This window comes from Trichinella spiralis, assembly GCF_000181795.1.
Source record: "Trichinella spiralis strain ISS 195 chromosome Unknown Scfld4, whole genome shotgun sequence".
NCBI lineage: Eukaryota > Metazoa > Nematoda > Enoplea > Trichinellida > Trichinellidae > Trichinella > Trichinella spiralis.
The window spans coordinates 8,195,255-8,210,629 of NW_003526943.1; the positions used below are offsets into that span (position 1 = coordinate 8,195,255).

A 15,375-nucleotide genomic window follows, 5' to 3' on the forward strand; every position below is an offset into this window, starting at 1 on the left:
ATATTGTTTTTTTCAGGAATCTCCTGGTCATGTTTTCCTTGTCATGGAGGTAGCTATTAATACCCAAGGAATGTGTTATTATTATTTCTTTTTAGTATTGCAATGGCGGTGATTTGGCCGATTATTTACAAGCTAAAGGAACCCTAAGTGAGGAAACAATTCGATTATTTTTGAGGCAGATTGCTGCTGCTCTTAAGGCGATTAACTCACGTGGAATTGTGCATCGCGATCTCAAGCCTCAAAATATTCTTTTATGTAATCTGTCGGATCGCCCTAACCCAGAGCCAAAAGAAATTCGACTTAAAATAGGTGAGAAAAATTTTAAATTATTGGGTTTGATATTCTATTGATATCATCTGTTGTGAATTAATATATTGGCTTATCAGTTGCAAATGTGTCATAAAATGCATGTCAAATTTATTTAAATAATAATATGGCGATATAGCAGATTACTTTTTTCCATTTAATTGTTTGTGAAATACTTTTGAAATCCTTAAAATGCTGTCTTAATCGATTTGTAAATTTACTTAAATTATTTAGTATTATTCTTGTATAAAAGTGTGTCATAATATACTTTTTCTATAGAATTTCCCTATTTTGTAAAAAGGAAAAAGTTGGGGGCTGTTTTTCAAATTTTCTGTTACTGACGTCATTCCACGAGTTGTTGGTCATTGACAGCTCCCATCTCAAGCTCGTGGAAGCTATTCCGTAGGCAACTTTGGGAATGTTGCTGCTGACTAGTCGATATTTATTGATCGCTCTGGCGAAAGTTGATTAATACTTCTCTTGCATGTATTTCCTGGCCGTATTGGCAGACGCAGATGGCATCGAAATGATGCATTGCGTCATTATTTATGTTCAGTGTCATTCTTTGAACATCCAATTTTTTCATTCACTTTAAGCAAAGCACAGTTTTGTCAGAACAGCTATTTTTAAAGAATATTTGTTTATTCATTTCAGTGTTTAAATGTTCCGCTATAATAAACGGTGTATAAATATCAAATTGCAAATAAGTAAACAAATACTGCATTTGTTTAGTGTAATAACGATGGAAAATGGAAATATGACTTTTCCAGTTATTTTTTTGTATATGCTACATAACAATAAGTACTTACAAAGGTAACATTTGCATATAGTTTGTTTATTTTATTTTTTATTTTACTGTAGTTTTGAACACTGAGTAAAAGGAACAAATTGCATTGCTGATTTTTTTATTGCATTTTAAGATTTTTAATTACGGTAAAAGTCCATCTTAATTTTATTGCATTCGTATTTATTTTTAGCTGACTTTGGATTTGCAAGATTTTTGCAGGAAGGTGTAATGGCCGCCACGTTATGTGGATCACCCATGTATATGGTAAATAAAGATTACTGATTAAACGTTGGCATAAATTATTTTTTACAGTTGTCTGTTTATTCGATTTATTGATATAATTCATAAAAGAGTTTGATGAATTAATTGTTGATTTATGAAAAAATTGTATTTTTGCTTAATTTTTCTCTGTTTAGGCTCCAGAAGTTATAATGTCTTTACAGTATGATGCCAAAGCAGATTTGTGGTCCATTGGCACTATTGTATTTCAGTGTCTGACTGGAAAGGCACCATTTCAGGTGAGATTGTTTCTTCTCGTTTGTATTTCTGTAATATATTTTTTAAGGCGCAAACCCCACAAGCGTTGAAACAGTTTTATGAGCGCAACAAAAATATGAAACCGAAGTATGAAGTTTTTCGAATTGCAAGACTGTTTGATTTAATTTGATTTTTTGCACTTTTAATTGGTGTAGTGAAAGCAGTTTTTAAACAGGATGTGCATTATAAAAGTACAAATTGAAATAATCTTTGATACTTCTTGAATTATTACGTAACTTTTGTTGCACCCCTTTTCATTTTGCTCTTTCAAAATGTAGCATCCCAGCAGACGCTTCTGAAACCCTTCGCGATTTGCTAACACAGCTTCTAATGCGTGCTCCGAAAGATCGTATGGAATTTGGTACGTTAAAGTGCGATCTTTTCTTAATCCATTTTTTAACTAAAGATATGTTTTTTTGTGTAGATGATTTTTTTCGACATCCATTTTTGTTGGATTTACCGCTGTCGAGCAAAGAAGGAAGCTCGACAGCTGCAGCATCACCGGCATCTAAGAAACGCACGGAACCGCTCAAAGCTTCACCAGTTACGTTTAGCAAGCGTTTGCCGTCGTCGCCGATCGTTGACAATCTTCGGCCAGCAAGGGAGCGAACTGCAAGCAAGGAGACGACCGAAACACCGAGACGTCGCCATCCGAGTGGTTCAACAATGCAGAGGCCTCAGATAGCTACTTTACCTTTGGAAATGACTGAGAATGAGAATGGCTATGTGATAGTGCACAGGGTTACGGAATCGCCACGCCGTCCGGTTGCATCGAAAGTGAATAACATCAGCGGTGCCATCAGGTGGAGATATATTTATTGTAATTGACGTATTTGTATGATTTTTCATTTATTCCATTCGTTCATTCATTCTCTCATTGGTTAGATTATGATCCACTGATTTATTGGATTATTTAATTGCGTAATACATAGGCTTCCGGCATCGAAGGCGGGTTCGAAAATACAAGCTCCATCAATGCCAAAGCAGACTGGTCAGCCGGCCATTCGACCGGTCAGTTTTCCGGCAGCTTTGGAAAAGACCCCATCGCATGTAGGCTCGGCACGGCCTCCTCCAGAGCCAGTGCCTGTTCCAACACAGAAAGCGAATTACGTACAAATGGAAGCTAGACGAATGGAACGTGAGAACAGCATGACAACTAGGCGTGCCAGTGGCGCATTATCAACGCATGCAGTGAGATTATATTTACTTTTTAATAAATTATTGTTTATTTACACACACACACACATACACATTTATATGTTTATTTATTTTTTAAAATTTTGTTAAATTATTTTAGTCTCCAACCACTGCGAATAGGAAACCAGCACCGAACACGCCAACGAAGCTTGGTCAAGAGAATAAGAAACAACCAGCTGTGAATATCATTCCGAGCATAGTGGAGTTAGATCCTCCAAAGAGTAAGAAAATTAACTATGTCTTAAGAAAACGAAAATTACAGTTTATTAATACATATATTTTCTTAACTCAGCGGTCTTTCACGTTGATAAGTCTCGTGTCACCGCTGCGGCCGATTTGACTGTTACTTTTGCTGCCCCTTCTGAAAAGCTCAAAAAGCCAGTCGATTCGCAAACTACTGGTAAATAAGTTGATTCATATTTTTCAGCACATTTTTTCTCGTTTTAATATGTAATATTCATTTGACATGCTATTCATATAAATGTTGTTTAGGTGGAGAGGTGAAGCCAAAGTTGTCGAATGAAAATGAGCCTGCGAAAGCGGAAACCAAGCCAAAACTCAATGAACTGCCACTGATTGAATCTGAAGATGAATCTTCAGATGAGGAGATGAAGCCACTGAATTTACCATTTGCCCGTTCTTCTCATCTAAGCACTTGCGAAGGTTGATATATTGGTTTTTTTAAGTTGAAAATCAATGTATAATTTGGAAATTTAGACCCAGAGAACAGCAACCAGGTGATTGAAAGTTTTGTTGGAAACAGTGTCGAGAAGAATCGTCTTATCAACAATAAAGAAGTCGAAATGAATAACGTGGGTAAGATAATAATAATAATAATAATATATCTTCAAATTTTCTGCAGCAGAAAATGCAAAGCTTTTTTTGATTAAAATTTATGTTGTTTTTATTTTTTTAGGTCCAAATGACAAAGTTTGGGGTTTGGAAGAAGCATTTCCGCATCTTCAGCGGAGTAGATTAATAATAAATTTGTTATTTATGTTCGAGTTGAGTAATTTTGATTTTGTAGTGCCAGTATCTCCTCGCTCTCCAAGTTCACTGAATCCTTTTGCGCTTAATGGTGAAAAGCAGCTTGAACCTCGGACACATTCATTTCGCATGACAGCAGCACCTCCGGATTTGAAACCAGAGATTCTCTTAGAAGTAAAGGGATAATTTGATTGCATATTTTAATCTTTATTTTGTTTTCTCTTCTTCAGAGAGGTCATAATGAAATTTTGGCAAAACTTGAATTTGTATTGCAAGTTGTTCAAAGTCTGATGCGACTAGCCCAGCTACGTGCTAGTCCTTTGTCCGTAATGCTTTGCTCTCGAAGGGTAAAAGATGATTATTTAATTTTAGTTGAAATTTTTTACACGGGCACTTTTTGTTTCTTTAGTTTACTGAAATGGATGAAGTTGGCAATTTCAACCATTCTTATAGACAAGCAGAACAGTTGGTCATTTACGTGCGCGCTTTGCACATGATATCTTCGTCGTTGCAGCTTGCACAACAAGAAATTGATGCTCACAGACTTTGCATCTCAGTATCTGTTAAACGAGGTGAATAAATTTTGCTTTTTTGCAAATTGAAATTTACATTGCTGCATTTATTGTATATATGTTCTTTGTGAAATGCATTATTTGTAATTTCATCATTTTTATAGTGTTGAACGATCTCAATGAATGCTTTCACACATGCTTGTTGCGATCGCAGGAATTGGTGACGCTTGGTTTGCCTGGTTCAGACGAAGCGAACAGTATAAGCGCCGAACGTCTGATGTACAATTATGCTTTGGAATTGTGTCAGTCGGCAGCGTTGGATGAACTGTTCGGAAATCCACAAGCGGTACTTCATATTATAACTTATACTTTATTTTTCCTTTTAAATATTGATATATACACACATAATATTTTATAATAATTTTAATACATTTGGCATATGTTTTTATTTTCTCTGGAATAGGATGCGTGATTACGATTGAATATATTATTGTTTTCAGTTGCTTCAGTGTTCGCATCGTTACCAAACAGCCTTTATTTTATTACATACGCTTGCCCAACAAGCAACCGATGAAGAAGATCGTAATATATTGCACAAATGTTCGTTATTGCATTTCTTTTACAAATAATATAAATGAAATTTACATGTTAACTTTTATTATTATTTAGATAAAGATGCCGTGGAAAAGCGGCTGCGAATTCTCGAAAAACGAGGCTTGGTTTGCGTCGAAGATCCTATCGATTGAATGAGAATAGTGAATTTTGGTTTGCTGGATTTCAATCGTATTTTATACCCTCTGCAACAATCAAAATATATTATCCAGTGTCAAAAAAAATTTTCCAAACATTAATTCTTATATATATTATTTTTATGTCATTTTATTTTTCGTAATTCTGTGCAATTATTATTTTGTTTGCAAACCCTGCGCCAAGGCTGCTGCTCTGTTGTGTAAGCTACCTGGCTTCATTTTTTTACATTTAATTTTATCCGTTTGTTCGTTTTCTGTTTTACATGCAAACCTGTAAACAGTAAACAGTTCACTTCGAAGAAAGTGGATTTCATTTTGTATGCCATTTTTTTAATTATCGGTGATGCCCGATGAAATTTTTAAATAATATTGATGTCAGTTATTGTTTTATGATTGTGGTGCAGCTGCTGTTACAGGTAGATATAGAAATAAGAAGAAAAGTGGTGTGCGATGGTGAACGCGAAGCTGATTGATTGTCTGAGTTCGTTGTACGTGTTTAATCCAGACTATTGCCAACGTGACGGAGATGAACCGAAGAAGGTGCTGTTTTATTATCCCAAAGAGAAGTCACTGGACGCACAGGTGCAGGATGTGGGCTTTGCCGAGGCGTCGGTGCGGTTCTCAGACACGTTCGGCGGTCAGCAGGCGCCGGACATGTACGAATGGTCGAGTGGTAGATTTGTCAGCGTCTGTCGTCGACCGGAACCACGGTTCTACATTGGGGCGACGTTCGCTCGTCAACAAGCAACCAGTGTTGGCTATCCACTACGAGCTGATGTGATCGGCGAAGTCCTCGCTCGTGCTTATCATTTGTTCAGGTTGTTTTTCGGGGGCTTGCAGCAGTTGGTCGACAAAGCCGGCTTGGAATCAACCAAGCAACGTTTGGGTAATGTTTTTTTGTGTTGAATAAATTTTAAGCTAGAATAAGAGCTGTTTGTATGCATGTAGTTTGTGTACAACATTTGAATGTATATTTTATTTTTGTAGAATTCTTTTTCAATCGTTATATAAGTTCTTCAAAACTTTCCTGCACGCTGATTCCGGATTTGATAGACGGGATGCGTTATTTGCGTATAGATAGGCAGTCGGTTTTTAAATTGATTACTCTGGTCGACGAAGCGGTCGAGATGTTTCCATTTATTCACTGGAACATGCTTCTTTACAATGACTGCTTGTTGCATAATTCGATTCCAACAGCTAGCGTGACCACATTTTACCGTTACATCACCACAATGTTGATACCTTTGACGGCCCGAAGTGAGCTTCGACCGGAAGTACTGTTCTCTGGGAAGGGGTGTTCAATATTGGATGATGAACAACAACAGAAGCAGCCGGAGCAGCAGCAAAGGTATGGTCATTTTTTTTCCACATCCGAAGGTCAGAGTTTAACCGACGGTCAGTTGGCGGCTCGTCGTCTACCGACTGTTCATCTTCGCATCGAATGCAACAAGCCGGAAAGAGAGTACGGTTTGGCGGTTTACCGTTTGCTGAACTTCACCTGGGCAATGGTGGTACCGAAATGTGGCGATGACGATAGGGGACAGGCCGAAGTGGGCCACTTGTTTGCGGAATTCGACCGCCGTTTCGGGCCGTCCATCGACTCTTTGGTCTGCAAGCTGACCGACGCCTACGACGCTGAACAGCAGTGGCCGTCGAGCACGGTGCCCAGCGGCGGGGGCGGGGGCGGAGCCGGGGGCGTGGCAACCGTTGCCGAAGGCGCCGCCAAGAACCTGCTGTCGTTCGGCTCGACGCCCGAACCGTTCTGCTGTTATTACATTTACCACGACGCGACCACGAGCGAGATGCGCAGCCGTTTGCCGACCGCCAGTTCGAATTGCGGTACGTCGCCGTCGGTTCCCAGCTCAGCCACGCCCGGCGCCGAAGTCTGGACCGCACTCTGCGATCTGGGCGCTCAGCTCGCCGCCACCGGCTCTTACTTTGTCGATCTGGTCGCCAAAACCGATTCCGACTGGTGGGTAGCTGCCAAGAAGAGTGGACATCGACGCCTGTACCTCACTTTGTACGCCAAGAATGCATCCCTGACCGACGTGGGCGAAGAACTGCGTCGACTCTGCGCTAGTCACTTTGATGGCGACTTTTTGAACGAATAAAAAAATAGCCAGCTTGTATCACTTCCAGTTTTTGCTTCTTCGTTTCAGATTTACACTTATTGTTTGTTGGCTTATTCTGTTTTGAGTGTAATAAAATGTACGTCTTCCCGTGTTTTGTAACTCTCTGTTGTATAGGATTTTATTTCCCATTCAAACTGTGTACATTATTGTTTTTTATTTTAATTTGATTTAATTTTTGACTTTGGTTGATTTGTTGATTGGTTAGGCAGAAAAATGGAATCTGATTATTCGACATTCATGGACTCGGCGATGGCGATGGGTTGGTCTCGCATCTCGAATATGCCTTTGAACGAACTGAACGCTTGGATTGAGGATCCGTCCCAGATGGACGCATTTATCCAAGAATTACCTCAGGTAACAAAGCAGTGCTTTTTTGTTGATAAGAAGATTTGGAATGATTGAGAAAATTTTTTCTCACAGGTGAAAACACTGCTTTCGGAAAAGGAAATGCTAATTGCTCAAAATAGAAATGCGGCAGAGTTCAATTTGAATTTGGGAAATCCAAGCCTGGCAGATGCCAAGGAATCCGTTTTGAAAGCGTACGAAGAAGCGAAAAAGTGGAAATTGCAATTTGAAGAGAAACTCGCCTCTCTGAGTAAGTGGATATTTTTCATCTTGTTGTTGGAAAATTATTCTAAGCTTGCCAGATTCAGCGGCTGAACAGCGTTCCCTGGAAACTACCCATGCTTTGTTACAAGCTGCCGCAGCAGAAGCTGAAGATGAGAGTGATGTGTGTTGTTTTTTAATTTGTTTTTCTTTAAAATATTTTTTCACTTTTACTTTGTTTTCTTCAGCGTATTGCGCAAGAATTACTGAACGGTAATATTAGTGCTAATGATTTTGTTGAAGCATACCGACCAAAAAGGGTGTTGGCTCATATGCGGAAAATTAAATGTGAAAAGCTTGCCGAACTACTGGCAACGTCGGACATGGTGCAGCATCACAGGAGCAATCCCTGATTTGCTTCTCAAAAAGAAAATTTGCATTTTTTTCATCAGTTTTAACTAAAACTAACTCCACGCCTGTTCGTTTTATCACAGTGCAGTTAGTTAGTTGTAATTCTGTGGAGCGTCATTTCACTTATCATTATGGCTCTAATTATTGGTCAGTTTTTTGTTTCTCATTCACACGAATTCTACTATGAAATGTAAATGATATGATTAAAAAACAGTATGATTTTTAATAAAACTATTTATTTTTACTATTTTTCTCCATTTCAGCAGTTTTGTTAACTCGTTAGCTCTAGCTTGCAATAATTTGTAAATTGTTTTTTTGCATATATACTGTTGATAATGATGCTGAAGAATGAACGTACGGGTACCGTCTGTTCAGTATCTTGAAGATGTTTGATTTGATTTTTTATTTCATTTAATTTAAATTTAAAATTATTTTTCTTCATTTCAATTTTCGTTCAACGACCTCAGAGTGTGCATATATATCATCTGGACATTCCAATACCCCATGGTGATGGCTTTGCAATTCATCATTGCTTTGGACAGCCCTGCTCTGGCAAGTCAGCCAATAGCCAAGTTAGCCACTTGGATCGTTGATCTCGTCGGTATTGAATTTTTTCCAGTCACAAGGGACGAAGTTGATTTCACAAATTTCACCCAAACGTCACCAGCTGAAACAAAACGGTGAAACTGTTTTCTGACATCAACTTAGACTAGCTAGCTAGCGACGATTTCAAGTCAACGCACATTTAGTTTAAGAACAATTTTAAAAAACTGATTAGAAGAATTGCTAGTTTACCACAAAAAATATTCAAATTCGATCTACTTCTTCTGCTAATAGCATTTGGTCGATCAAATAAGATCGTGGGAAATTAATAATTTGCAAAATCTGATGACGTTGTTACCTTTATAAACCATCAAATCAAGCAAAGATGATGTTGAGCATTTCGCTTTCAATTTTCCGCAGTGCTGTGTTTTAAACTGCGTCACAGCAACAATATGTATAATCAAATATAAGTGAACTTTCCAATTTGATGAGTAACGGATCAACACAAGCATTGACATTCAGGCTATTTAAAACATGACAATCAATTACAATTAATTCATTTCAAAATTTTTTATAACTTGAAACATATTTTATATAAAAAACTTAAACTTCTTTATAAAAATGTATCTGTATCTAACAAAAAATTTCATTCAATTTAACAACAGTATTTCTTTTTTATCTTTCACCTGAATACCTGCACATATAAATAAACATATATATTTATTTAATACTTATTTTCCTTCATCAGTTTATTAAAAATCATGTATCAGAAAAAAAGATGCTACAAATTTTGTTTTACATTTTTAATATTTAATCACACAGCCTTGTGTTAAAGAACATTTATCACAGAAGTCAATATCATCATAAATTCAATTGAAAAACTGCATGCAGTCAATGGGGTTAATAATCACTTCGAACATTTGATTTATTTGATCGAATAAAATCAATCCGTATTAAAATTCAAACACTGAATTTTCAAAATTATCTCATCCACCTTCTACATTTACTTTTACTCCGTGTCTGTAAAAGATAAACTAAAACAAAGAAGCATAATAAATCTTCTTTTTGTTATCAAAAGTATTTCTAATTTCAATGAGAATGATGTTGGTAAAAAATTTAGATTTGATAAAACGTGCCTCTGATATTTTCCGCTAAAGGCGTCTCAGATAGATGTTTCAGTCACAAAGCAAATGTCTACGATCATACCACGTTGAAAGCACCGCATCCCGCCCGATCGGCGAAGTTAAGCAACGTTGGGCTGACGTCAGTACCAGAATCAGAGACGGTCTGGGAACACGCAGTGTCGTAGACATTTTTCCATCAACTGCTATGCCAATGAATTTATTTTCCAATGAATAATATTTAATAAATCACAATAACAATCGTCTATGAAATTGAACATTGGCTGAAACGTGCTTCTCATTGATCAGAAAGTTGATTTATCCAAAAATTCTGAGCATCAACTGAAATGTTTCGATGAATATAAACTTTCTCCTCCACTACATTTTTCATACAGCTTGATTATCATACAATAATTTTCGTATTCAAACAATTGAAAAGCACTTCCAGTAAATTTGGACAAAATGTAAAATTAGTAGTTCATAATTTTAGCTGTTTGTTTGTTTGTTCCGTTTGAAGCGCCAACATTGTACAATTGAAATTGGCAACAGTACTGGATTTATGCATATACGATGGATAATTTATCACTTGTTCAGTGTAATAAATTGATATTTCATGCTGTTGAATGTGAAATGGTGCTCGGCTCGTGTTCGACGTTCAAAGTAATCGCTTTGTTGGGATTTATTTGGCTGGAGTTGTTTTGGCAATGAAGTGACCAAATAGAAATTGATAACATAAAAAGTTCTACCAGGCCAATTGTAAAAAATGTGCCAAAACTGCACCGATGATATTGGAAATGGTATTTACGGCCACTGTGGTCTTAAAAGGATTGTTGATTCATTTAGCAAATGTCTACGATCATACCACGTTGAAAGCACCGCATCCCGCCCGATCTGCGAAGTTAAGCAACGTTGGGCTGACGTCAGTACCAGAATCGGAGACGGTCTGGGAACACGCAGTGTCGTAGACATTTTTCCATCAACTGCTATGCCAATGAATTTATTTTCCAATGAATAATATTTAATAAATCACAATAACAATCGTCTATGAAATTGAACATTGGCTGAAACGTGCTTCTCATTGATCAGAAAGTTGATTTATCCAAAAATTCTGAGCATCAACTGAAATGTTTCGATGAATATAAACTTTCTCCTCCACTACATTTTTCATACAGCTTGATTATCATACAATAATTTTCGTATTCAAACAATTGAAAAGCACTTCCAGTAAATTTGGACAAAATGTAAAATTAGTAGTTCATAATTTTAGCTGTTTGTTTGTTTGTTCCGTTTGAAGCGCCAACATTGTACAATTGAAATTGGCAACAGTACTGGATTTATGCATATACGATGGATAATTTATCACTTGTTCAGTGTAATAAATTGATATTTCATGCTGTTGAATGTGAAATGGTGCTCGGCTCGTGTTCGACGTTCAAAGTAATCGCTTTGTTGGGATTTATTTGGCTGGAGTTGTTTTGGCAATGAAGTGACCAAATAGAAATTGATAACATAAAAAGTTCTACCAGGCCAATTGTAAAAAATGTGCCAAAACTGCACCGATGATATTGGAAATGGTATTTACGGCCACTGTGGTCTTAAAAGGATTGTTGATTCATTTAGCAAATGTCTACGATCATACCACGTTGAAAGCACCGCATCCCGCCCGATCTGCGAAGTTAAGCAACGTTGGGCTGACGTCAGTACCAGAATCGGAGACGGTCTGGGAACACGCAGTGTCGTAGACATTTTTCCATCAACTGGCATGTTTCCATTATTCATTTCGTTTCCATAATGTAGCGTAGATCGCAACTGCTATACATTTTTACTGTAAATTACAAATAAATTTATATTTTTGTAAACGCGTTTCAAATGTATTGTTTTGCCTGATTTGTGATCTGATCATTTTTTATTCACAAACGAAATTCGAAACGAAAACAAAATTTATGAAGAAAAGAAGGAAAAAAGAGTATTATTTGTTTTTTACAAGATCAGCTGAATTGATGTTCAAGTACATCGAAGTGAATTTCATGTTTAATTGTTTGACTGAAAATTCAACAAATGGGTAACTTGATTTTCTCTTTTCAATGAAACAGACGGTTGATTTGAGAAAATAAAAAAATAATAATAGAATAGAAGGAAAATTTTTTAATGACTAGACAAACAATCAGTTGGTATATTTTTGAAATTTGTTCAAGTTAAGTGAAAAGCAGCAGCAGCACAGGCTTGAAATAAATTGCACTCACGGGCAAAGTGTCGACGACGTCAGTGTTCCTATTTAATTTTGATCTTAAGCTTGATGTTTACTGAAATATGCAAATTTCAAAACAAGAGTATTTGTAAATGAGGTGTCGATTATTTTTGTTCACTGTATATTTTAATTTTGAAAAACATGTCCTTTGAATCAGCATTATAAATGATTTGTTTTCTTACTTTCTTATTCATTTTATGTCTTATCGTTGAGAAATAAACAAAACAAGGAAAAGTGATTGTTGCTTTTGTTCTCTATGTTTGTTCGTTTGTTTGTCGAAAGTTTCCTTATCATTTACTGATAAAAACGCATTCTTTTTTTCAATTCTACACTAAATGCTCACCACTGATGCATACTGTGTATGCTATTCAAAAAACTGGTTGAATACTTTATTTTCAGTTTTTTATTCATCTTTACAATATAGTTTTGTTGAATTGAATAAAATGAATGAAGCAATATAAATAAATAAATGTATGTATACATACAGCGCTTGTGAATGTAAAAATTTCACGTGAAGACTTCAGAGTTCGTCGTTGTTTTTTTAATATTTATTTCTCTTTGTTTTTTAATAATTAATATTTTTCAGTTTCGATGAAACTCTGGGGTCACGACCTTTGGTATATTTATGTGACCAGGGTGCGGTTATTCCGTTGGTCAGTCTGCTGTTTGCTTTGATTCCTCCAACGATTCTCTCTGTCCATTGCTGGCGACCTTGCCACAAAATCAACACCGGCTAAATTGTGTTTCCAAGCGACTGACTGCTTGCTCTGTCCACTTATTTATATGCATAAATCGCAGACTGCGCTTCGCCTTTTTGTTTATTGTCGAACGACCAACCCAAACAGCAAATTAATTGTCCAGCATAAATTTTCAACAGCAACACTCTCGACAATTTCTTCTATCAAATTACCGTATTTTATCGCTTTTCTTCCCTTTTCAATATCTAATAAACAAACCAACACCACGGTAAGTTTCAGATTTTTATTCCTAATTTAAAAAAATTTTCTTTTATTGTCTACTTTATTGAAAATTTCCATTTCATCAATATTCACTTATAACAAAATCCGACTCTCATGCGTAATTATTTATACTGTGAAATGAAAATTTTAATAATTCTACGAAAAAAGTTGTTCAGAGTATTAAATTTTACACTGTCATTTTATTAATGATGATGAAAAATTATTTCGCTATCTGTTGATCACTTTTCAACAAAACACACATCACATACAATGCAAATAATCAAATGTACAATATCCAACAACTAGTGTTGTTAATAAATGTATTTATTATAAATTTTTCCAACTTATGTTGTTATCATCTAGATTTTTTATGAATATGAACAAATTTTGATATCTTTGAATTAGCTGACAAACAATTGTTCTCTTATTCACTTTTCAACTAACTTCATTGTGACCAGTATCACTTGCAGTGATAAACTGTTATCGTCATAGGTGATCAAGTTTGAAAATTGAAATTTCAAATTGATCAAATTTTCTCTTTTAATGTAAAATAATTTAAATCAAATGATAATCTCTTTTGAAATAATTGTCTCTCCATTTAATGTTATTTTTAGCTCAATTAAGTACTATAAAGCTGTTGGATGTTGAAGAAATTGACACAATGTCACGGCAAATGTCGATTTTCAACATTGCGCGCATTTTGTTTGCTGCTAATGCAATTTTTTAATATTTATTTTAATCATTACTTACTGACGTCTCATTAAATGAGAAATGAAGTTCTTCGTCTTCAGATGTAAAATCTCTGTGCTGAAAATTATTTCTGGCAATTGAACGGCGCAGAAAATTTTTCAATTCTACAGTTCTATTAATGACGAAAATCATTTTTACCTAAGCTCTATAACAAAAGGATGATTCGTCAGCTGCTTCAGTAAAATTTGTCACACGCTGCTATAGTGCGATTGAATTTACGTTCCATTTATGATAAACCACCGGTGAAAGTTTTTACAATGATCAGCATTGGGATTTTTTTAAAATTAAATTTCATCAAAATATTTAATTCATTAATTGCAAATTTTACACAACTGACCAATTATTAATTTCACTCATCATGTTCATTTTGTTCATGAAACTTTTTGCGTACAATTTAAACAACCACTAAGCTCTACTGTGCGAAACGATTTTTTGTTTTTGTTTTTGCACTTTGTTAAATTTAAATCAGATTTTTGGTTGAATTTCAACATCTTCTCTATCCGTGGGCGAGCTGACTATCAACTTGTAGAATGTTACATTTTATCTGCATTCAAGTAATTTATTACAGATGATTGAAAAATTTTTTTCTTTTTTATTCACATAATCATGATTTATATTTTTAATCAAGATATGATAGGAATGAAGTGTTCTTCTTGTTTTGAAAATATCAAGTATAAAAGTTTTGTAAATTTTTTTGCCGGTAAAAATTAAAACCTCACTCGCGGATGACAATGTACTGTAGGATATGTATAATGTACCTGAAAATCACTAATACAGACGATAAATTGGAGAAACGAGATTGATCGACCGGTCGAAATTCGTCGCCTGGCCAGCTCTGATCGACGTCCAGTGTGCGCGTTGATCGGTTTTCTGTAATCACAGGCTGGCGGTTCTCTTTCAAAAATATACCTTCATCAGTTTATTAGTATGTTTTGCATCTCTACCACTCAGCTGTTTGTTCTTGTTGAAACTGCATGGTATTTTTGTTGTTGCTGTTTTGTTTTGTTTTCTTTTTTTTGTTTGTATTTTATTTTCTTGTTTCAAACTGTTTATTGATTTGGTGGGGCGTGTCGATTCAGGTAACGGATTTCAGTTGTGTAGTTTGAGTATCGAGTTTTCGGGCTTTTACTTTTAAGCTGCGCAACTTTTTCTTCTTTTCTGTTTTCTTCGACTTTTTCTTCAAAATATGATTATTGTTTATCATTATTTTTGGGCAGACGGTTGGCACAGTTCAGCAAGCCGGTAGTGAAAATTCGGTGTGCAAACGTAAATGCGAAGCGCCGGCAACGTGTTAAAGCCGACAACGTGCAGGCGTGATGTCGGTGCCGGGCTGCCGACCCCTGCTAGGCGTTGTACCCGTGCGAAACGGGTGCGGTTCTTCCGCAACGGGGACCAGTATTTCAAGGGGATTTGGTACGCACTGTCCGAGGATCGATTCCGTTCGTTCGACGCCCTGTTGGAAGATCTGAACCGCACTCTGGGCGATCTGGTGAACTTGCCGCATGGTGTGCGCTGCGTGTTTTCAGTGGACGGTGGTCAGCGGATATTGTCGCTGTCGGACTTGGACGATGGCCAGAGTTACGTCTGCTC

The 15,375-nt window shown here is 36.2% G+C and overlaps 3 protein-coding genes and 3 non-coding genes across 6 annotated transcripts; all 6 read left to right on the forward strand.

The window, feature by feature from the left end:
• Nucleotides 1-95: 95 nt before the first annotated feature.
• Tsp_02012a (putative kinase domain protein) lies at nucleotides 96-7,186 on the forward strand (the record flags this gene model as incomplete). Its single annotated transcript, XM_003377768.1, has 22 exons — nucleotides 96-309; nucleotides 961-987; nucleotides 1,284-1,357; nucleotides 1,510-1,611; nucleotides 1,659-1,717; nucleotides 1,909-1,991; nucleotides 2,055-2,433; nucleotides 2,563-2,821; nucleotides 2,928-3,048; nucleotides 3,120-3,227; nucleotides 3,320-3,490; nucleotides 3,545-3,643; nucleotides 3,744-3,797; nucleotides 3,855-3,988; nucleotides 4,045-4,161; nucleotides 4,224-4,386; nucleotides 4,491-4,672; nucleotides 4,827-4,930; nucleotides 5,002-5,149; nucleotides 5,455-5,491; nucleotides 5,581-5,961; nucleotides 6,063-7,186. Coding segments are annotated over 22 exons (4,140 nt in total), but the record flags the coding sequence as incomplete, so codon positions are not given.
• Nucleotides 7,187-7,420: 234 nt separating this feature from the next.
• On the forward strand, nucleotides 7,421-8,166 carry Tsp_02011 (putative vacuolar protein sorting-associated protein 37B). Its single transcript, XM_003377769.1, has 4 exons — nucleotides 7,421-7,561; nucleotides 7,628-7,802; nucleotides 7,855-7,937; nucleotides 8,002-8,166. Exons 1-4 carry the CDS (start codon nucleotides 7,421-7,423, stop codon nucleotides 8,164-8,166), a joined length of 564 nt encoding a protein of 187 aa, XP_003377817.1.
• A 1,737-nt stretch (nucleotides 8,167-9,903) lies between these two features.
• Nucleotides 9,904-10,019, forward strand: Tsp_02010. Its single transcript has one exon. It is a non-coding gene; the product is annotated as a 5S ribosomal RNA (ribosomal RNA).
• A 661-nt stretch (nucleotides 10,020-10,680) lies between these two features.
• On the forward strand, nucleotides 10,681-10,796 carry Tsp_02009. The gene has a single exon. It is a non-coding gene; the product is annotated as a 5S ribosomal RNA (ribosomal RNA).
• Nucleotides 10,797-11,457: 661 nt separating this feature from the next.
• On the forward strand, nucleotides 11,458-11,573 carry Tsp_02008. The gene has a single exon. It is a non-coding gene; the product is annotated as a 5S ribosomal RNA (ribosomal RNA).
• A 3,528-nt stretch (nucleotides 11,574-15,101) lies between these two features.
• Nucleotides 15,102-15,362, forward strand: Tsp_02007 (hypothetical protein; the record flags this gene model as incomplete). The annotated part of the gene is given in 2 exon segments (XM_003377770.1): nucleotides 15,102-15,180; nucleotides 15,191-15,362. Coding segments are annotated over 2 exon segments (251 nt in total), but the record flags the coding sequence as incomplete, so codon positions are not given.
• Nucleotides 15,363-15,375: the final 13 nt, after the last annotated feature.